This window comes from Myotis nattereri (genome assembly GCF_964212035.1).
Source record: "Myotis nattereri genome assembly, chromosome: 3".
Taxonomy (NCBI): Eukaryota; Metazoa; Chordata; class Mammalia; order Chiroptera; family Vespertilionidae; genus Myotis; species Myotis nattereri.
In genome coordinates, this window is record NC_138077.1 from 154,205,356 (window position 1) to 154,226,505 (window position 21,150).

Here is a 21,150-nt window from a genome sequence, read left to right on the forward strand (position 1 = left end):
CTCCTTCCTTCTGCTCACTCTGGGGTTTTCTTGTTGCTCTCTTTCTAATTCTTTGAGTTGTAGAGTTAGCTGATTTACTACCATTTTTTCTTGTTTTTTGAGATAGGCCTGTAGAGCTATAAACTTCCCTCTCAGGACTGCTTTCACTGTGTCCCATAGGTTTTGGATTGTTGTATTTTCATTGTCATTAGTTTCCAGGATGTTTCGAATTTCTTCTTTGATTTCATTGGTAACCCAATCAATATTTAATAGCATGCTATTCAGCTTCCAGGTGTTTGAGTATTTTGGGTTGTTTTTATTGTAGTTTATTTCTAATATGCCATCGTGGTCTGCGAAGACGCTTTTTATGATTTCAATCTTCTTGAATTTGGGGATACTTTGCTTGTGACCCAATATATGGTCTATTTTTGAATATGTCTTATGAGCATTTGAGTAGAATGTATATTCCCTGGCTTTGGGGTGAAGTGTTCTGAAGATGTCTGTTAAATCCATCTGATCTAGTGAGTCATTTAGGATTGCTGTTTCTTTGCTGATTGTTTGTCTAGAGGATTTATCCAGTGTTGTCAGTGGTGTATTAAAGTCCCCGACTATGATTGTATTGTTATCGATCTCTCCTTTGATATCTTCCAGGAGTTTTTTTATGAATTTGGGTGCTCCTGCATTGGGTGCATATATGTTTACCAGAGTTATATCTTCTTGTTGTATTGATCCCTTTAGTATTATGAAGTGGCCTTCCTTATCTCTTGTTATGGCCTTCACTTTGAGGTCTATTTTGTCCGATATAAGTATTGCTACCCCAGCTTTCTTTTCCTTTCCATTTGCCTGAAAGATATTTTTCCATCCTTTCACTTTCAGTCTGTGTGAGTCCCTTCTAATGAGGTGGGTTTCTTGTAGACAGCAGATGTATGGGTCATGTTTTTTTATCCATTCAGCCACTCGATGTCTTTTGTTTGGAGCATTTAGTCCGTTTACGTTTAAAGTTATTATTGAAAGGTACTTGTTTGTAGCCATTTCTGTTTTTGTGTGTGTGGCTGTTTTCTTTCTGGGATTTTTATTTCTTCTTTTTACACCAGTCCCTTTAGCATTTCTTGCATTGCTGGCTTGGTGGTGATAAACTCCCTTAGCCTTTTTTTGTCTGTGAAGCTTCTTATTTCCCCTTCAAGTTTGAATGATAGCCTTGCTGGATAGAGTATTCTTGGATTCAGTCCTTTGCTTTGCATCACTTTGTAAATTTCTGTCCATTCTTTTCTGGCCTGATGTGTTTCTGTTGAGAAATCATTTGATAATCTAATGGGAGATCCCTTGTATGTAACTTTCCGTCTCTCTCTTGCAGCCTGTAAGATTCTCTCTTTGTCCTGAACATTTGCCATGGTAATTATGATGTGTCTTGGTGTGGGTCTTTTCGGGTTCACCTTGCTTGGGACTCTCTGGGCTTGTGTGACTTTTTTCTTCCCCACCTCAGGGAAGTTTTCTGATATTATTTCTTCCAATAGGTTTTCTAATCCTTGTTCCTCTTTCTGTTGTTCTGGCACCCCTATTATTCGTATGTTGTTTCGTTTCATGTTGTCCCAAAGCTCCCTTAGGCTCTCCTCCTGTCTTTTAATTTTTTTCTCCAATTGCAGTACATTTTGGGTGTGTTTTGCTTCCTTGTCTTCTAATTCACTAACTCGGTCCTCCGCTTCTCCTAGTCTACTGTTGATACTTTCAATGGAGTTTTTCATTGCAGCTATATCACTCTTCATTTCTTCTTGGGTCTTACTTAAGTTGTTGATTTTTTCATCTGTTTCTTCTAGCTTCTTCCATATGTTATCGATTTTTTCATCTGTTTCTTCTTGCTTCTTGCAGAGGTTGTCGATTTTTTCCTCCATCCGGTTTATGCACTCTAGGACCCTTATTCTGAATTCTTTGTCTGTCATGTTGCATGCCTCTGTATTACTTAGCTGCTTTTCTGGAGAGTCCTCCTTCTCTTTCCTTTGGGGGTTTCTTTGTCTACCCATGTTTGATCTCACTGACATATCTAGACGTTGAGTCGTTCAGTGGTTGCTCCCTTGGTGGCAGTGACTCCTTGGTCTGTGGTTGCTCTTCGGGCGTTTGCGGTAGCAGCTGCTCTTCAGTTGGCAGCAGCTCCTCTGGTGGGTGCTGTTCACAGCTGTGGTGGCTCTTCTGGCTGGTGGGGCGAGGTTTCACGTACAGTTGCTGTTCCTCAGCAGAGGGTGTTGGTGCTCAGGAGGTTGCTGTTGCTTGGATCTGCTGCGTTGATTTAAAGGCACAAAATACAACACAAGGCACCACGTACCAGGCACTATACACAAATATATTCACGATATTAATAACCCCAAATAAAGGTGACCACCTGAATTAAGAGAATTAGGGGATAAGGAAGAAGGAAGAGAAAAAGATAAAAGAGAAAAAAGAAAAGAAAAGTAGGGATCAAAAAAAGGAGTGCAAAAATGAAATTGGGAAAAAGGAGGGGGGAAAATAAAAGCGAGAAAAGAAAAGAAAAGAAAAAAAAAGAGCGAAAAGAGAGAATGAAGTGGAAGAGGGGAAGAGACTTTTTTATATGAGGAGAATACTCCTATAGAACAGCCATTAATCCCAACAAATTCCAGCAACAGCTCCCTGGAGATGAATGCAAACTAGAAACAACCAATAATATAATGATGAAAATAGAATGGAGAACACTAATCCCAAAATAAAATAAAGAGAAAATAAAATGGCACTTTAAAAAAAATGGTAAAATGGTAGCAGTAATAATACTGGTTAAAAATAAGAAGGTAGTAATTAAAAGGGTAAAATCAGGTGATGGAAAAAAGAAGAAAAAAAAAAGAAGAAAAGAAAAAAAAAAGAAAAAAATTGGTTTCTTAGTTAAAAGGTGAAAAAAGAAAAAAAAAATTGCAGTAGTGAAGGTCCTTCGGTTCTTCTATTCTTCAGTGTGGCTCGCCTTAGACCTGCCAGGTATTCAGGAGAGTGTTGAGTTTCCCTGAGATACACTGTTCCTCTGTGTTGTAAACCACAGTCCTTATTTTAAAGCAAGCTGCATTTGTTTCCCAGACTGCCTTATTTTGTGTTTAGCAAAGAGTCAGTTTGTGGGTCAGCCTCTGGGTGGCAGTGTTCTGGGGTTGGCCTCTGAGGCTATAGGGCCTCTCTGTCCAGTGGAGGTTCACTGCCCAGAGCTGGCTGCGCAATAGTTAGTTACTGGCGCTGTGTTGTTGCTGGGATTGAAAATTCCTCCATAGGCCTGACCCTGTTAACTCGCAGGGACTGATCAGGTTATTTTAATCCTTGATCTCCTACAGGGTGGAATCTGGGTGTGGCTGTGCTCCTTGCCTGGGGGCTGGGGGGAGGAGTCTCACTCTCTGGAGAGAATGGCTGCCCCAGTCCTGAGCTCAGGGGTGTCTCAGCACTCAATTCGCTGCCACCTCTCCCGGCCCCCCTTCTCTCCTCAGTCTCTCCCCAGATTCCACTCCTCCGCACACTCTCCCTCTCTTCAGCATAGGTGAGTGTCTGTATCCCAAATGTCCCATGAACAGGATTCAGTGAAAACAAACAAACAAACGCCAACCGCGGAAACGGGAAAGGCTTGGTTTCTGTAAGCGTCTTCTCTTACCGGGACTGCATGGTCTGGTCAGCTCTTCAGGCTGTCCCCTTTAGGCTCAGTCCTCTGTGATCACAGAACCCAGCTCTCAATTCCCCCGGCGGCGCCAGGAATCCCGCGGTTCTTCTTTCCCCTGTCAGGGGCTGTGCCTGTCCCAAGGGACGTGGCTGTCTGCCATGCGGTCTCCCTCCGACTCTCTGGGCTCAGAGGTCTGGCAAACTTTCCTGCCCAAATCCCTGGTTTTTTTTTACCTTTCCAGGGGAGTTCTGCTCTTCCCGGCTGCAAACTGTCTCACCAGCTGAGCAATTTCGCCAATTCAGGGTGGATGTTACTAGTTTCAGCTGCTCACTCCATTTGCTCCCGGACACAACCTGGGACGCGTCTGCCTATACCGCCGCCATCTTCACTCTCCTTGTTTTATACTCAGTATTAATTTTCCCTCATTTCTCTAGACATATAATTACCAGAGAAGTATAGTGATATAGAGAAGGCAAATCGTGACTCTAGAAAACCTTATCACAAGCCCCATATTTTGCTGACTTAGCAGCATTGAAATTGTGTTAGTCGACATAGGCAGCTTTTAGGAATAAAGAGAAAGCAGTCATGCGTGCAAAAATGAGCAGGTGTTTGCTTTACCTTTATCTGTACTGTGGTGATGACATCAATATGGTCTTTGGTTATATGTCATAAAGTTCTCGCTAATAGCGCAAGGAAGAGATGAATTTGTTAAGTGTTGGGAACTTTTTCATTGTGCTCTTATTACTTTACGTTTCAGCAATACTAAGCTATGTCCTTACACTCATCTTTCTCTGTTGTCCTTTCATGCTTTTTCTATGCCACTGTGCTTGACTGATTAGCGCCCCCCTTCCTAATCCAGCTGAATCGGTGCTACCTTTGTAGAATCCTCTTCACTCCCCTAATTAGACTTAGATCTTCCTTCCCCTCCTCCTGCTGTATCACAAATAATGCTTCTGTAGAGCAGTTGTGACAAATAATTACTTGCATCTTTGCCTTAATAAAAGGTTGTAAGTTCCTTGAGGGTAGGATGTTTTTATCTCTGCATCTCTCACACCAAGCACAGCATCTGGAACTTGGTAGCTTCTCAAACACTATTAATTAGGCCCTGGCTGGTGTAGCTCAGTTGGTTGGGCATCGTCCAGTGCACCAAAAGGTTGCCGGGATGATTCCCTGTCAGAGCACCTGCTGGAGTTTGATTCCCAGTCAGCGCACATGCCCGAGTTGCAGCTCCATCTCCAGTAGGGGTCATGCAGGAGGCAGCTGATCATGTTCTGAGCTCACATCATTGTTTCTCTCTCCCTCTTCCTCTCTCTAAAACTCAATAAAAATATTTTTAAGCCCCCACTATTAGTTACATTTGTTGAATGTGTCTGCAAGGACCTCATTGGCAGAATGAGCAGAATGAGCAGATAGGTGAACCAAAAACCAGATTGTGGCAAATACTGTAATAAAGTGAGTGGAAAGTGTTACAGTGAGAGAAGAAAGGGATGGTAGACTGTGGATGGCTTCATAAATGCCGTTTGAACTGGGTCTTTACAAATGAGTAATGCTGTAAACATTTAAGATGGGTGAAGGACGTTTGGGTTAAAGGGAACATTCAAGGCAATGACATGGAGTTGTGACATTGCCTAGCTTGTTAGAGAATTATGAAGAATTTGGTATGACTCCAGTGGAAGATTCTTGGAGAGTACAATGGTATGTGATGAACCTGGTGAAAGATACGGATCTGGTGAAGACTGGAGGTCTTGGATGTCAGGCGTTGCTCTTCTGAATTATATCCTCTCTATTGAGGAATTGTGGAAGATGTCATTGCCAATGCCTTTGGAACAATTATATTTTTAGCGTGTCAGTAAAAGTGAATACCTTAATGAGTCATTCCTTCACTTTGGAAAACACTGGGAAGTTTCTGACCTTTGTATATTAATTATTGCAATTCACTTATGACACACTTAAAAATAAAATTGGACATAAAAGTAAGTAGTATGGTTTGTGCAATAACTCAATACCAGTTTGCAAATAATTCCATTTTTCAGTTAAGGCATTGTTTAGCGTTTATGCCACTATGACGTCTTATTAGTTATTGCTTGAACAGTGTGTTGGTCAAAATGCACATATGACACAGCTTTTAGTTTCCTCTTGTGATTCTTTAAAAGGGAAAATAGCTCACTCTGTAGTCAAGCTCCCTTAAAAAACCTGAAACCTGTTTGCCTCCACGAAGGAAGGCACTGTCCGTGAGCCTGATTGTGCCACTGTTTCTTCTGGGTCTGCTAGACTTCCAAAGAAACGCTCTTCCTCCAGAATTCTTATTCCCCACGGCTGTCAAGATATTTGGTGATTGTATTACTGGTAAATGACTGGTTTTTATGCATATCACAATGAATATTGTTAGTGCTCAGTAAATATTGGACTATCAAAAGGAGAACATACTTTTAAATACAAGTTGGTACCATCGTATATTAAATTACTTTCCTCTGGTGATTTTTCATCCTTTGCAAAGCCAATAACTGTAAGACGATCATGCCCTGGCTTACTGTGTGTTCCCGGCACTTCATGCCATGCTCGTCCTTTCTCTACCTTTCATCTCACACTGTTACATGAGAGGAGATGCCTTCTTCCAGTGAAATCCCATGGTAGCCAAGGATTTCATTATTTATGTATGCTAACATCAAACATTTGTGTTTGAACAGAGAACAAGAAACTTATATACAACTATGGGAACTTTCCCCAGCAGGAATAAGAGGCATATGGTACATGTGATAAATAGTCTCTTAACATGACTAAGTTCCCAAACTGTCTTGACCTTGTTGGTTCATACTCTTTGTGAGGTAAAACTGCCCCACTTCCCTGATCTCATTCTTGCAGCGGCACTGGAAACACACTGATGGGGAGGTTTGAAGACAAGAGATTCTAATGGAGATATTGGAACACAGTAGTCTGGCATTTTGAATCTTTACAGTTTTACCCTCTGCATGGCACCAATCCTCCAAAAATTTATGATGTACTGATTTACATTATATCACTTTTGTTTTTCTTAAATGTAGCACGGGCAGTGAAAAGCAATGTGGTCCCATTATGGCCAGACCCTTTGTGTCATAGTTAGGAATCTTCTGAGAAAGAACCTAAGTTGTTCTAACCAATTTGGAAAGTGGACAATTAACTACAATTTTTTATTTGTAAAAATGTTCATAACAAGTTAGATATATGAGAAATACCTAGTCCTTTTGCACATTATCTGAGCGAATTGGTTCATTGGCTTCTGTTTTAAGATGTGACCTTTGTGGACGTAGAGTGGTTTATCTTACTTTACTTTCTGTGGTTTATTTGGCCTCTGCTTTCCTTTTCTTTTTGTCTCTCTGCCCCTCTTGTCCTTCCTCTCTCCTCCTCCTCCTCTCTTTCTCACAAGCATGTGCACACATATCCACAAACACATACACACACTTTGATTGAATGACTGAACATTAATGATACAACAGAGGTACATACCTGAGTCTTGATGAGTAATGGGTAACCTCTCTGTATGGAATGAAGAAAATTTGATTACGTTTCTAATTTTTATAATTTTATCTCAAATAATTTATTTTGTTTTCTGTTTGTGATAACCTTGTCTTTTTTTTTAAATCGCGGAGAAAAAGCATTTTCCTCATTATGACTGAACTATGTTATTTAAGGAAGAATATTTGGCAGAAATAGAAAAATTAGTGAATTGCATTGGAGGCTAATAACAGCACTGTAGCAGTAGCACTTTGGAGGATTTTCAGGTGTCAGTGAGAAGCAACATGCATAGTGGGAAACTGAAAATAGTAATTAATCATGTTAATGTGCCTTCTTAAGAAACGTTCTGACAGTAACACCTTTCTCTGTGTTTTAGCCTCTCTGTTCCATGCCTGAGAGTACAGAGGTGATGAGAAGACAGAAGTACTACAGCAGTGATAGCAGTTATGATAGTAGTGACAGCTCTTCAGAATCAGATGAAAATGAAGAGTACCAAAGTAAAAGAAGAGAAAAGCAAGTTACTTATAATCTTAAACAGTCCAACCACTGCAAAATATTCCAAACATCCAGTAAGTTAATTTCTTCTAATTTAGTTATTATCTGAAGAATTATGGAACTGAATTATAAAACTCAATAAAAGGATCTTGGGCCAAATGAATGCTTGTCCTGTGTGAGGAGACCTGAATTGTATCCCACGTCCTTCCCTAACCAGATGTGGGTGCATCCCATCATCCCCTTCAGGGTCTGGAGGTAGAAGATGAAAGTTTAGTCGACCTAAGAATCTCTATAGTCCGTTCTTCTATATTTCATAGTTTTTGTTAAGCCCTAGACATCTGCATGGATTTATAAAATGTGATGCGTGACTGATCTGCTGATTGCCTTCTCTCTTAAGCCAATATATTCTTTCACACCCTTTCTTGCTTTCTCTACCTCTCTGCCACCCCTTTTGTTGTGTATCCTTGCCTACTTTTTAAAATATATATATATCTCTCTAGGTATTTGACTTGAATGTATCTGTGAGCCACACAATTGTGAAATAGTTTTGTTTCCTCTCATTTTCATCGTGGGTAAGCGCTCAAGTTGGGGCTTTTGGGAGATTGGGGGCGTGAACAACCAGCTTCTCTGTCTCCTTCCTTTTCAGTTTTAGTTTTCTTTCCTCCTTTATTTCTTTTTACATTTTCTCTTCCATTCTCCTGCCCTTTATTGTTTTTTGATCCCCAATGTCCACTATTGTGTCCACAATTCTTTCATCCCCAAATGTCCAGTATAGCATCCCTGTTTGCCCTGGCTCCCTTAGAGATCCTCCCTGACACTGCAGGACTTATTCTTATCTCTTGTTTCTCACATCTCTCTTTGCCTTGACCTTCATTATCCCAGGACTTCATTACGGGGACTGCTTCGATCATGCAATAAACACAATGTGAGCCTTTGTTCATCTCCAACAATGGTTTAATGTGTTCGCTTCCCTGATAATAGAATTTTGCCTTCAACACTTATGGCAAAATGCATGAGGAATGCATAACTAATAGATGAAGATCTTAATGGTCTTTCATTTGCTTCTAAATTATTTCATAAAGATACCTGCTAATGTTCCTGTCTTTGAAGGTTTATATGTTTGGATGGGAAATAATGTTGTATTATGTTCCATTGCATTTGTTTATGTATTTACTCATTTAAGGTATCTTTATTGAGCACCTGTTCCAGAGTTTATAGTTATTTTATCAGTTTCTTCCTTTTTTCTTAAAGCTCTCTTAAGTACTTTCAGTATGTCTCTGTGTATGACCCTGTTCCTCTCAGAAGCTGGCCTTGTTTTGCCCAGATTTCACCCATTTTTAACCCCTCTTGGCTAATGTGTGCATCCCTCACAGCAATGAATTAGCAGAGAAAAGGGTAGGATTAAGAAAAATTATTCAGGTTCTCATAGCTTTGAGATTGTTCTTTGTTCTTAGACCAATAGGTTAATAAATCTATATTGGACAAATAATGCACTAAAATCTTTTTAAGTGTGAATTCTCCTTTTAAAATGAATTTAATTCAATTACATATCTTTTAACTAAGTATTAGATTTTATTTTTATAGTCATTAGAAATTGCAATAAGGGTTTCTCTTTGTTTCACATTCTCTCTTACCCTAAGTAATATAGCCACAGACCCTTCTTGAGTTTTCTGTCCAAAGTGATGCTGATGAACAAGGACAAAGTCCAGATTATTTGTAACACTTTCTGTTGTAGATGGTTAACTTAGGAAACTCAAACCTGTTATAGTTTTGAAATATATATTTTGGGTTGATATAAGTTAGTCATATACAAAACTATATTAAATATTTTTTCACATAATTTATTTAAATTATAACCATTTTTTTGTTAACCAACCTAAATGTCATTGGCATATCTAGCTACTTAGTTACTGTGTATGAATTTTCAGTGTATGCATGGGAAAAATGGGAATCTTTGGCCATTCAAGAGAAAGGATAGTTTCCTTGTACATCGATGGTCAGATTACACATGTCCAAACCTCTGCCTCAACCCGCGTGGCTAGAGAGAACAAGACACCTGAGTAGGGGTGACGGGAGATTAAGAAAAAGAAAGACACAGAGACATTATACAAGTAAAGCTGGGACCAGGTGGGACATTGTTCTCAGATGGAGAGACAGCTACTCAGAGGTAGTGTAGCACATTTATTATATACAGCATGATACCATGAAGTTTTACTAGAGCTTAAGAAAAAGGAAATTATTTTAAATCATGCTTAAAGATTAAGCTGCATTCTTCATTCTTGTGGCTTCTCATAATTGTCAGACCTGGATGAATCTGGATAATAGCATCCGCCCCTGGCGCCTGAGCTAAAGGTCAGGACTGACAACATTCCTCACCTTTGGTAAGGTATGTTTCCAGGGAATGGCTGTGCGGACACCGCAGGATTCAGCTGACAACTTTTGCTCAGGTGCTCTCCCAGGCGCGTTCCACACAGACCACCATGTGAAGCCTTACAGGAGAGCAGGGCCCAGGTGCAGGTTGAAGCACATGCTTTGGGTACTTGCTTAGTAGAAGACTGATCTGGGGTATGTTCCCCACACAGCCCTTCTCTAGCAGCACTGTCCTTTCAACATGGTGTGACTTTTAAACTTAGATGGAAGTTACTAGTTTAAAGAAATGGAGGTGGTGAAAGTGTTTTTTGTGTTTTGTTTTTTTTTTAACATCTTTTATAGCTTGAATGAATATACTTCTCTTTACTCTTTTGAACCAAATGAGGAGTATTAGGCTTCATATCTATTCAAAAAATCATTTATAAATACACCCTTAAATATAAGGTTTATATATCCACGGCCTTTTAAAAGGTTTACATTTTTTCAACAGCTAATGAAGAGAAATATTTGACTATCCAACCTGCCTTTATGTGAGTTTTATTAAATTATTTAACCAATGAAGAGTCCTAAACAAAAAAGAATATAATATAGCATAGAAGGTATATAAAATGTATGAACTAAAAGAAGATATAAATGTTGATAATATTGAGTGATATTCTATTTTCCTGTGTCAGGAATCAAATTTACCTGGAATAGTGGATTCTCTCTTTTAAATTTCCTCAATGTATAATGGGGAAGATATTCTATGGTTTTCCTACTTGTTTGTTCTGATTAAAACCCTTTAGTTCCATATACTTTTTCTCATAACCTATTGCTATGGTAATTTAATCTATTTTTAAAAAATTCTTCTTACATGTGAATAAGAAGACTGTCTAGCATCACTCTTATAATAATTATATATTTAAATTCCATTAGGATAATCTTTATATTTTTCTTCTGTTTTTTTTTTTTTTTTTCCTTCATGGGCCTGACATTCTGTAACTCTCTAGACTCCAGTCCATTCCTTCCTATAAATCTTACCGTAAGATATTTTTCTTATAACCTACATACAGATTCTAATGACTGACCAATCTAATCCAAGGGTAAAGGATAGTATTTTCATGGTCTCATAGGAAGAGAGAGACACTGGCATTAGGTCAAGATTTAAACCTGAGCTTGGCACACTCTCTTCTAGTGTGACCTTGAGAAAGTTCTTTTCCTGACCCTCCTGGTGACAGGGATTCCTGCTTCAGAGGGTTTCTGTGAGGATTAGAAAAAAAGTGTATGCAACGCGATGCCTGGCTTATAGAAGGTTAGTTTTCCTTTCCATAAATGTTAGTTTACCTTTCTTCTGGTTCTTCTATGTCATGTTTTAAGAACATAAAATTAAGGGTACCATTTAAATATTCTCATGATAGCCATTCTACATACATGACACGTGTTCTGCACCAAGTTCACCATTTAAACTGAAGAATTATGCTTTGACATTTATCACCATGCCACTACCCTGTGGTCTAATTATTAGTTTATATGGTGGGAAATTCTATTAATTACTCCTCTTCTCCATCATTGATAGGTTCCATAAGGCGTTCATTCAGTTGCCCTCGGTCCATCTCTTCTCAGTCACCTTGTAGTGCAGACATCCGCCCTCTCTCTGCTCAACAAATGATGTCAGCATCTCGGACAACTTCATCATGTCGGTCACATTCCTTAAACCGTGCTTCCTCCTACGTGAGGCATCTGCCTCATAGTAATGATGCCAACTCTAATTTTCAGGTGGTAAGTCGTCTACTTTGCTCCTTTTGAGATTACAGGAAGCATTGTTCTGAGATTTAGGTGGCAAAGGGATAAGCTGGGAGGAGGATAGATTGAACCTCATCATTCAGTTCATGGTATCATGGAGTTTGGATTGCTTAATCTCTCTTAACCTATCACTTAGTATGAACTCTTACAAGGCAGACCAGAATATCACAGAACTTTAGAATGAACATTGTGAATAGCATTTTATTTTCCACTTGCTTATCTACTTATATAAAAACCCTGGGTGGTGTTCATCACGACCACCAGAACTGCAACCAAGCGGAAGGAAGTCAGTCCTGCAAGGGTTGTCTTAGCAACGGCTGTGCCCTCCCCCGAGCTGTTTCCTGGAGCTATTTCCTGTAAGGGTGGGTTTTGAGGCAGGAACCTACCCTGGGAGTGTGGAGGCATATCTTTAGAAAGTGTGCCGAGCCAGCACAGCCAAAGGTGAACCTGAGTGGGGGCGGCTGAAAGGCTTGGAAAAGACAGACAAGAGAATAAAAGCTGGGTCTCGGGGGGATGCTGCTTCTCTGAGAGACAGCGACCACGCCCACAGCCATGCCTTTATTTTATAGCAGATGCTACGAGGCAAAGTAAGGGCGTGACCAAGATGTTTACAACATTCTCCTGGGTTTCAATCCTACTCAACTACATGCACCTGAACTCTATCAAGCCTACATCACTCAGGCACGTGGGGCCACGTGTTCAGACCATAGGTTCAAGCTTACAACTACAGCTGTTGGCTATAATTGTGCTGGGAGGGCCCTGCCCTCCAAGCTGGGACTTGCACGTGGCAATGAGAGGACTGAGCCCTCTCATCAGTCCAAGGCTTGAACCTGTCCAAAACACTGTACCGGCTCCCCACAATAAAGTTTTAATTCTGTTTCTTTGTTACTAATGTTGTGGCCCCACCCCATAACAAAGAAACAATTTCCAGAGGATGAGGCCCAGGAATTAGAATTTTAAAAGGATTCCCAGGTGATTCTAATGTGCAGCCAAGGTTGAGAACCACTGCTATAGATAATTTTAAAAATATATCTAAATGTGCAATTCTTTGTCCAAAAATTCAAAAATTAAATGAAAAAAATTTGGATATACTCGATGGAGATTTTCACACATATTTGAGTGATGATTCCATTGATTCCACAGATGATGCTGAAAGGAAAATTTTGCCATCGAATTTCTTAATAGTATTACTCCTTTGGGAATGCTGTGTCATAAATTAAAATTAAAAGTGGGTGCAATTATCATGCTATTGAGAAATCTCAATAGTAAATGGGGTCTTTGTAATGGTACCATATTTATTATCAAAAGATTACGACCTAACATTATCGAAGCTGAAGTATTAACAGGATCTGCAGAGGGAGAGGCTGTTCTGATTCCAAGATTTAATTTGTCCCCATCTGACACTGGCCTCTCATTTAAATTGATTTGATGACAGTTTCCCATGATGCCAGCATTTGTGATGACTATTAATAAATCACAAGGACAAACTCTAGACAAAGTAGGCATATTCCTACCTGAACCCATTTTTGCACATGGTCAGTTATATGTTGCTTTCTCTTGAGTTTGAAGAGCATGTGATGTTACAGTTAAAGTTCTAAGTACTTCATCACAAGGGAAATTAGTCAAGCACTCTGAAAGTGTTTTCACTCTTAATGTGGTGTACAGGGAGATATTAGAATAAGTTTAATCACTTTATCAGTCATTGTTTGCATCACTGTTGTTTTCATATCATGTTTTTGTCATTTTATATCATGCCTCTGTTGTTGTTATATCCTTTTGTTACTGTTTATTTATTAATAAATTTATATATTATTTTCATATACATTTTACTAATTTCCTTTCATCTCTCACACTTCTATTATAGAGAAAGGACAAATAGCAATATTAAAATATCTCTGCTAATTAATTCCCTTTTTAAAAAAATATATTTTATTGATTTTTTACAGAGAGGAAGGGAGAAGGATAGAGAGTTAGAAACATTGATGAGAGAGAAACATTGATCAGCTGCCTCCTGCACACTCCCCACTGGGGATGTGCCTGCAACCAAAGTACATGCCCTTGACCGGAATCGAACCTGGGACCCTTGAGTCTGCAGGGCAATGCTCTATCCACTGAGCCAAACTGGTTAAGGCAATTAATTCCCTTTTAATGTGCACAAATTTTGTGCACTGGGCTACTAGTGTAGTTGATAATTTTGTTGGAAATCATCTGAGGAAATATATGATTTTTTAGTGTATTATGCAGTATATTTGAAAATTTGGAGAAATTTGTTGTGTGGAAAATTTTTAATGGGACTGTTGATTAATAGGTTAAAAAATAAACCATTGATAAATTATCCTTAGAGTACTGAAATACAACATTGTTTATGTTTTCTGTATATTAAATTAACATATATTATTCCCTCCTTAGCATGAGTCCCAGAGATTCAGTATTGAATAAGTTAGTGAATTTATTTGCCTATCAGACTTGTAGATGCTGAAATAGATAATGTCAAGTACAATCACAAAAACCAGACATTTATTTAATTTGTTTATTTACTGTGGATGATGTTTCTAAATGGAAGAGTCTGGAAGATATAAGTGAATGAGCTTCACTTGTTAACAATGAATGATCTTTTTCTTTTTTCCTAAGTAAGAATCGCCAAAGGTATAAGTAGTAAGTGAAACTTTTGACCAGGAAGTCTTTTTTAACTATTCATATTTATATTTTAGCATTTTGAGATAAATAAAATGCAACTGTGTGGAAGTAATAAAGATATTATTGGGAAATCATACCCACTTAATCCTAAGAATTTAATTCTAAGAATAAATGTAAAATAATTTTCTTTTGCCTTTTTTATTGTTTTGATTTTTTTAATTAAAAGTGCATTGTTTTTACCTAGAAATATCTTTCAGACTGTAGTGGCACAATGAAATAAGGCCCCCTCCAAATATCTGTATTCTTTCAAATTTAAGAGTGAGTCTTTGCAGCAACCAAGAACAAAAGAACAAGAAGAGGATCTAACAAGTCAGACCTTACTTGTTCTCAAGGACATGAAGATCCGTTTTCCAGGGAAATCAGATGCAGAAACACAACTTCTGGTAGAAGATGTGAGTATTTGACATGTATAAAATTCCAAGGAGCTCATTCCTTTTATTCATCTTAGGATATTAACATTTATTTACCCATGGAGGCATTCTCAATGACATAGTAAACTTAACTGATGTTCTCTTCAACCTTCTCAAGCTGCAGAAAATACAGTGGCTATTTGAATTATTATGATTCATGAGCAGTGAGATTACCTTTATAATTAGCAATGCAAAATACCTTTTAGTGCATTGTCCCATTTTTTATGATGCAATCAAGTGAAAATGATTCATGTTATTCAGTTATTGCTCTTAATAATTAAAGAACTATCAAGTTAAAGCTGCTTCTATAAAGATTTAGAAAGATCTAATATCGAATTGATATGTAATAAAAAAAAAAGTGGGCTTTGGGCATAAAATATCGAGAATGTGACACCCTGAATGATTTTGGTCAAATTTTGAAATGGCTTATGCTCTGTTTTTCTTGTTACACACATATTTGCACCACCCAGTGGAATATTCTAAAATGGCAGAGTCCTAAAATTCACATTAAACTCAATGACTTTTCCTAATTAGAAAGGTCCAAGTTATTTAAATATTTTTGGCGAAAGAACATTTCTTAATTTAAAGTTCTGTCTCTTCATTCAAACATTCTTTTTAATTGCTGTTCGTAGATTCCTTAGTAATAGAACTTTATTTTCTGGTTTCCCTAATATTATTATCGTTCCAGTGGCGAGAACACCATCTAGTGGCCAGTTGTAGGATAAAAACCAGAGCTGTGCACTTGGCCTTTTTTCACTTTTTGGCGTTACTTTTGTCTAAAGCAACTATCTAGAAACAAATAATAAAAAATGACTTTATTTGTTTAAAAAAATCAGTCATGAATATTTCTGTTTGAAATCATGACATAGTTGTAACCAAAACCCCCAAATATTTTGCATTGTGTTGTTATTTATTTTTAAAAAAGTAAAAATAGCACCTTGCCTGCAAATGAGCTGCTATTTGTCACATCAAAGGAAAAGGAACACAAATTGATATTATTTGTAAGTCACTATGCTAAATATGGTTTTATTTATATGTTATCTTATTTAATCAAGTTCTTTTCTAAATATAGCCAATGACTTTGTACCAGACATTTTGCTTCTATTTCTTAGCTATATTAGTAATATACTACCGTTTTGAATCATGTAGAAGAAAAATTAAATAATCAGAGAATAGAACTAATATTTGTGGCTAATGTGATTGTTTTACCAAAAAACATGGGCTTACATAATTAATAACTAATAATTAGATCATTAGATTATTACTCATTAGATTATTTACTATATGTTCACTATATGCAGCAAATATTTTAACCTGTTTGTTACAGTGTATATTACTAGAATATATATTCAGAAATTTTGCAGATTTGACAAAAACAAAACAAAGGAATAATGTAATCCTAATTATGGATTACATTATGGGCTATTTTCTAATATATTATTCAATATTCTGTTATTATGGGTGATATGGTAAATACAGGTTTTGAAATTAAAATGGAAAATCTACATCTTGGGCTTCTTTCCAAACCTTATATGCTTAAAGACATTTTACTTCCACTTATTAGAGACTGTGTGCTTTTTACAGCAAGAAGCAAAAAAAATTTGGATTCAGATGGCTTCTTAACCTTATGTTAGAAATCCTTGCACATGTCTTTTTTATTAAAGTAGACATTCTTCATTGCAAGTAATATCATAGTGCTTTCATTTCACAAATTCAGTACTAAAACCAGTTTCAACCCATTTATTTACTTTTTACTTGTTACTTTTGAGGAAAATTCTAGATTAAATTTCTTAATGTTTCTCCTCCATGACAGATCCTTGATAACTGGAAGTTTCATAAAGCAAAAGTGGCTTCATATTGGCTCATAAAATTGGACTCTGTAAAACAACGAAAAGTGAGTAATGATTCAAAACAAGTTTGCCCTTTTAGATCGTCTTAAACTAGAATGATTAGGCCACATTCATAGTCAAACTATATACATATTTATTTGTTTACTCATTTCTTCAACAAATATGAATTGCATACCTGCTATGTTATTGGCAATGTCCTAGATTCTGAGGATAAAAAAGTGAATTAAAAAAACCTATGGTCTCAAAACTTACAAACTTGAGTGGAACAGGTTCAAGAGTAATAAAGATAGAGAGGAAGGAAACAGCTAGTACTGGCATTCTTTGCAAGCAGTTTTGCTGTTGAAGGGAAAAGAGATGGGGGTTAATGACAAGTTTCCTTTAAAGTTGAAGAGATTTAGCCCTGGCCGGTATAGCTCAGTTGGTTGAGTGTTATTCTTTGCACCACAAGGTCACAGGTTTGTTTCTCATCAGGGCACATGCCTAGGTTGTGGGTTTCATTCCTGGGGCTCAGGCAGGAGGCAACTGATTGATGTTTCTCTCTCTCTCTCTTTCATCCTCTCTCTCTTTTCCCCTATATCTAAAAAAGAAATCAATAAGCATGTACTTGGGTGAGGACTAATAATAATAAGATGAAGAGATTTACAGTTTGTGTGCTGATGAGAATGATCTAGAAGAGAGGAAAGAGAGGTGACAGAAAGTCCTTAAGTAAGTAATCAGGGGAGGTTTGCCCTAACAGGAGCATTAATTCTAATTATCTAATAGGAGGGAAGGCAGAGGCCATGGCAGTGTTGTGAGAAGATGTGAGGGCTTTAGAGATTTGAGCAGGCAGTGGAAGGTATGTAACACTTATCTTGGAGAGCAGGAGACGGGTGTGGCCACCAGTCTGAGGGGCCCATCAAATGCATTGAAACATTATTTTGGGGGAGAGATACAATTTTATTAGTTTTAGTGATGATGTTGTATTCCTTTAGTAATGCAAGCTGTTATTTCCCCTTTCTAAGATTTATTGCAATAAGCTGAAAGTTGACACTAATTAAGTGATTACCTAACTTACGTACTCATCCGAGTAAACTGAACTCATTATATTAACACATTCAACAAATAATTGCTTGGTGCTCTGGCATGTGCCAAATATTGTGCTACTGTTGAGGAGGGTATAACAAAGCTGGTAACAGAGGTAGATTGAAAAACACATTACAAACCCTGAATAGATTTTTGCCAAATCACTGACTATTTTAATCTTGCTTGATTAAAATGAAGACCTTTTATTAGGATAAGTGTTCTGAGTTTTCTCAAGTCCATGTACTTTTTGTAATCTAGAAGTTAGAATAGTGTAGGTAAGTTGCTGATTAAAACAAAACAATCTAGAAACAGATTAAAGAATTTATAAGATATTAACACATGATAAATGTGACATTTCAAATCAGTGGAGAAAAGATAATTGTTCCCATAAATGATACTGAAACAATTGAGTACCTATTTATAAGAAAATTAAGTTGTAGCCTTATCTCTTACCATATACAAAAATAAATTTCAGGTTACAATTTTATGTGTAAAAAAGAAAGTATTAAAAGTTCAAAAGAAAACATAGAAGGATCTCTATATACAAAGGCCTAAGTGACCATTACGACCGAACGACTGGAACAACCAGAACGACTGGTCGCTATGACATGCACTGACCACCAGAGACAGATGCTCAGTGCAGGAGCTGTTCCCTGGTGGTCAGTGTGCTCCCACAGTGGGAGCGCTGCTCAGTTGACAGACCCGTCCTGGTGGCCTACCAGCCCAGCTACAGCCACTCACTCCCTCAGTGGTCCTGCAGGTCCAATCTCTGGAGAATGGACCAGCGCTGCTGGCAGGATCCCAACAGCGCTGCCGGCCTCCTGGAAGTCAGCCTCAGGCACCATGGCTACTTCCTCTCCCTAGACGCTCTGCAAGGAAGAAAGGATATAAAAGTGGCTGCCCGGTGGCTCCCGACAACTGGTGCAAATGTCAGTGGGATGGATCCAGATCCTGGGCAGGTGAGGGCGTCCCACCGCCTGCCTGGAGGACTGATCTTGTCCTGGCCCCCTGCCCCCTGGGGACCCCACCTGTGCATGAATTCGTGCACCAGGTCTTTAGTATATTTATAATCTTAGAATGGGAAACAATGTCTTAAGAAAGACCTAAAACTCAAAAATATTTAAAAAGTTTGACCTATTTGATTACATAAAAACTTACCAATGGCAAAAAACTCCTTAAACCAAGCTGAAAGGCAGAAGCAGTGAGGGAGATGGAGGTATTTGCAGCACATAAAACACAAGCACCAGTAAACCAACATGTCCTATGAATCAATCAGCAAAATAAACTCTTCTATAAATACTAATAAATAAAATGGCAAATGTATAAAAAGGCTATGAAAAGACAATTTATGGATCTTCAAATAGCCAACTCATGTATAAATAGATCCTTGGCCTCACTAATGATGGAGGAAAAGCAAGTAAAAACCATCAGATTGGCAAAAATTAATAAGACAGATGATATCCAGTCAAGGAAATAATGTGGATAAAAGGGCCTTTATCAAACAATTAGAGGGAGAATACATTGGTACAACGATTTAGAAAGATAATTTGCACTACCTGTTAAAATGATAGGTGTCCGTAACCTAATGTCTCAGCAAAACCACTTGCAGAACTCTATCCTACAAAATAATTGCTGAGTGAGAGACTTTGAGAAGGCAGAATGAGCCGTTAGCCTGCAATGTAGGTCTGACATCTGGGAGTGAAAGGCAAAAGGGTGGAGTATGAAGACCCTTAGACTTTAGTGAAGTTCTGAGAAAGACCTGGCCAGCTGATGGGGAGCCCAGAACAAAGATTGCTTTTCTGGGAATCAAACTGGGCAGAAGTGGTCCCTCTCTGGTAACCCACGCTGTTGGATCCTCAGCCAGGAGCAGTCTGGGAAGAGCATAAGCGTGGCTTGAGTGTTGCAGTGATCCTGAATGGAGACGCTGTCAGCTAACTTCACTCTTGGAAACAGGTTAATTCAAATGGCATGTCTCCATGGCTGCCACAAAGGCTGGGTGGGGTGTGATTTAAGTTGACAAACATTTGTTGGTTGCCAATTTTGTGCATGAACAATGGTACTGGGGATTTGCAGAGTTGTTTCTTCATTTATTTATTTGCGTATTCAACCCTGCATTGAACAAGAGTAATTGAAGGACTACCACGTCCTGAGCACCATGCTAGATGTGGAATGCACAAGATTCGTAAAAATCTCTTCATTCCATTCAGAGACCATTGTTGAAATATGTGTCTCACTGTTTCTGTTCCAGGATCTGAGCATTTGCTGGTTGCTCATTAGAATGTTGTAAAACTCTTAGATAAGAATGCCATACACATGAGCTCTTTCACATGCCTTATTTCAAAGTTTCCTTAATGGGTGTAAAATGTAAAGGTCAAAGATGTAGGGATTAAATACTGAAAAGAATCCTCACCAGGTGAAAATGGAAACAGCTAATCTTACTAAATGCCATGTTGTGGTAATTTCACACTTGCATAATTTAGCTTTCTGCCAATAACGCAGTTGCTTTATATAGTTTGTAAGGAATATATGAAGTATGAAAATATTGCAGTGTTGTGTTTTGTGAAAAATTTGCTGAAAAGTTTCGTCTTTAGGCATAAACTAAGATTGGAGGATGAAGAGCGATAAGTAGTAATATTAACATGGTACTATATTTGCATTTATTTTAGGGTTCTAAGAGATCTTTGTTTATCAAGTACTTTTTTCCTCTAAATAATCATTTTACTTTAATACCTACTATAGTTGCTTCTGCATGCATTTTGATGTTATTATTTTCCATCTCTTTTTTATTTGGGCAAACATAGATGCTATACAGAGCTGTTGGTTTTGCATCAGCAAAAATGCCTTTACCCTATGGCCATGGCTGTTGCATGCATCCTTAGTACAGCATGTAGTAATGTTAATGTTACTTCTAATCCTCCTCACCTCATGCCATTATTTTAATTTAGGACTAACTGTTCAGCCAAATGGAGCAGTTTGTCATTCAACATCTGTATGTTCTTGTAAAAATATGAATTTGTCTCTCTGCTTTATGCCTTCAAATGTGTTATGTTTCATATGGAAAAGACACATCTTTTCATTTTATTAATTCTTTCATTGACCGAATCTTCCATTTACTTTTTCCCTTGGAGAACTTAATATCGGATTGGGATGTTTTTAAAAGTCACAATGTTGGAAACGGATGCCCATGTTCTGTATGTTTGCCTCACTTGAATCCACAGGTAAACACAAAGGGCACCTTGCTGATCATCTGTTTTTGTGTTTCAAAATTTTTTATTTTCCATCCACTTTCTTCTAACCCCACAGCACCCAGAGGTCTAAAAGAGCATTACAAAAAGAACCTACACTGATTTACCTCACCCCGCCGGCCTTTCTAAACTTA

The 21,150-nt window shown here is 38.0% G+C and overlaps 1 protein-coding gene across 2 annotated transcripts in view; it reads left to right on the forward strand.

The window, feature by feature from the left end:
• Positions 1-21,150, forward strand: part of TTLL7 (tubulin tyrosine ligase like 7) — a 148,139-nt gene that overhangs the window by 95,567 nt on the left and 31,422 nt on the right. The window contains exons 15-18 of one of the 2 annotated variants that reach the window (XM_081086613.1): positions 7,482-7,674; positions 11,526-11,728; positions 14,707-14,841; positions 16,673-16,753. In XM_081086613.1, the coding sequence (XP_080942739.1) occupies positions 7,482-7,674; positions 11,526-11,728; positions 14,707-14,841; positions 16,673-16,753 (612 nt within the window). Of the gene's footprint in view, positions 1-7,481; positions 7,675-11,525; positions 11,729-12,321; positions 12,815-14,706; positions 14,842-16,672; positions 16,754-21,150 lie in introns of those variants that run through there. The other variant, XM_081086614.1, reaches the window with a different exon arrangement.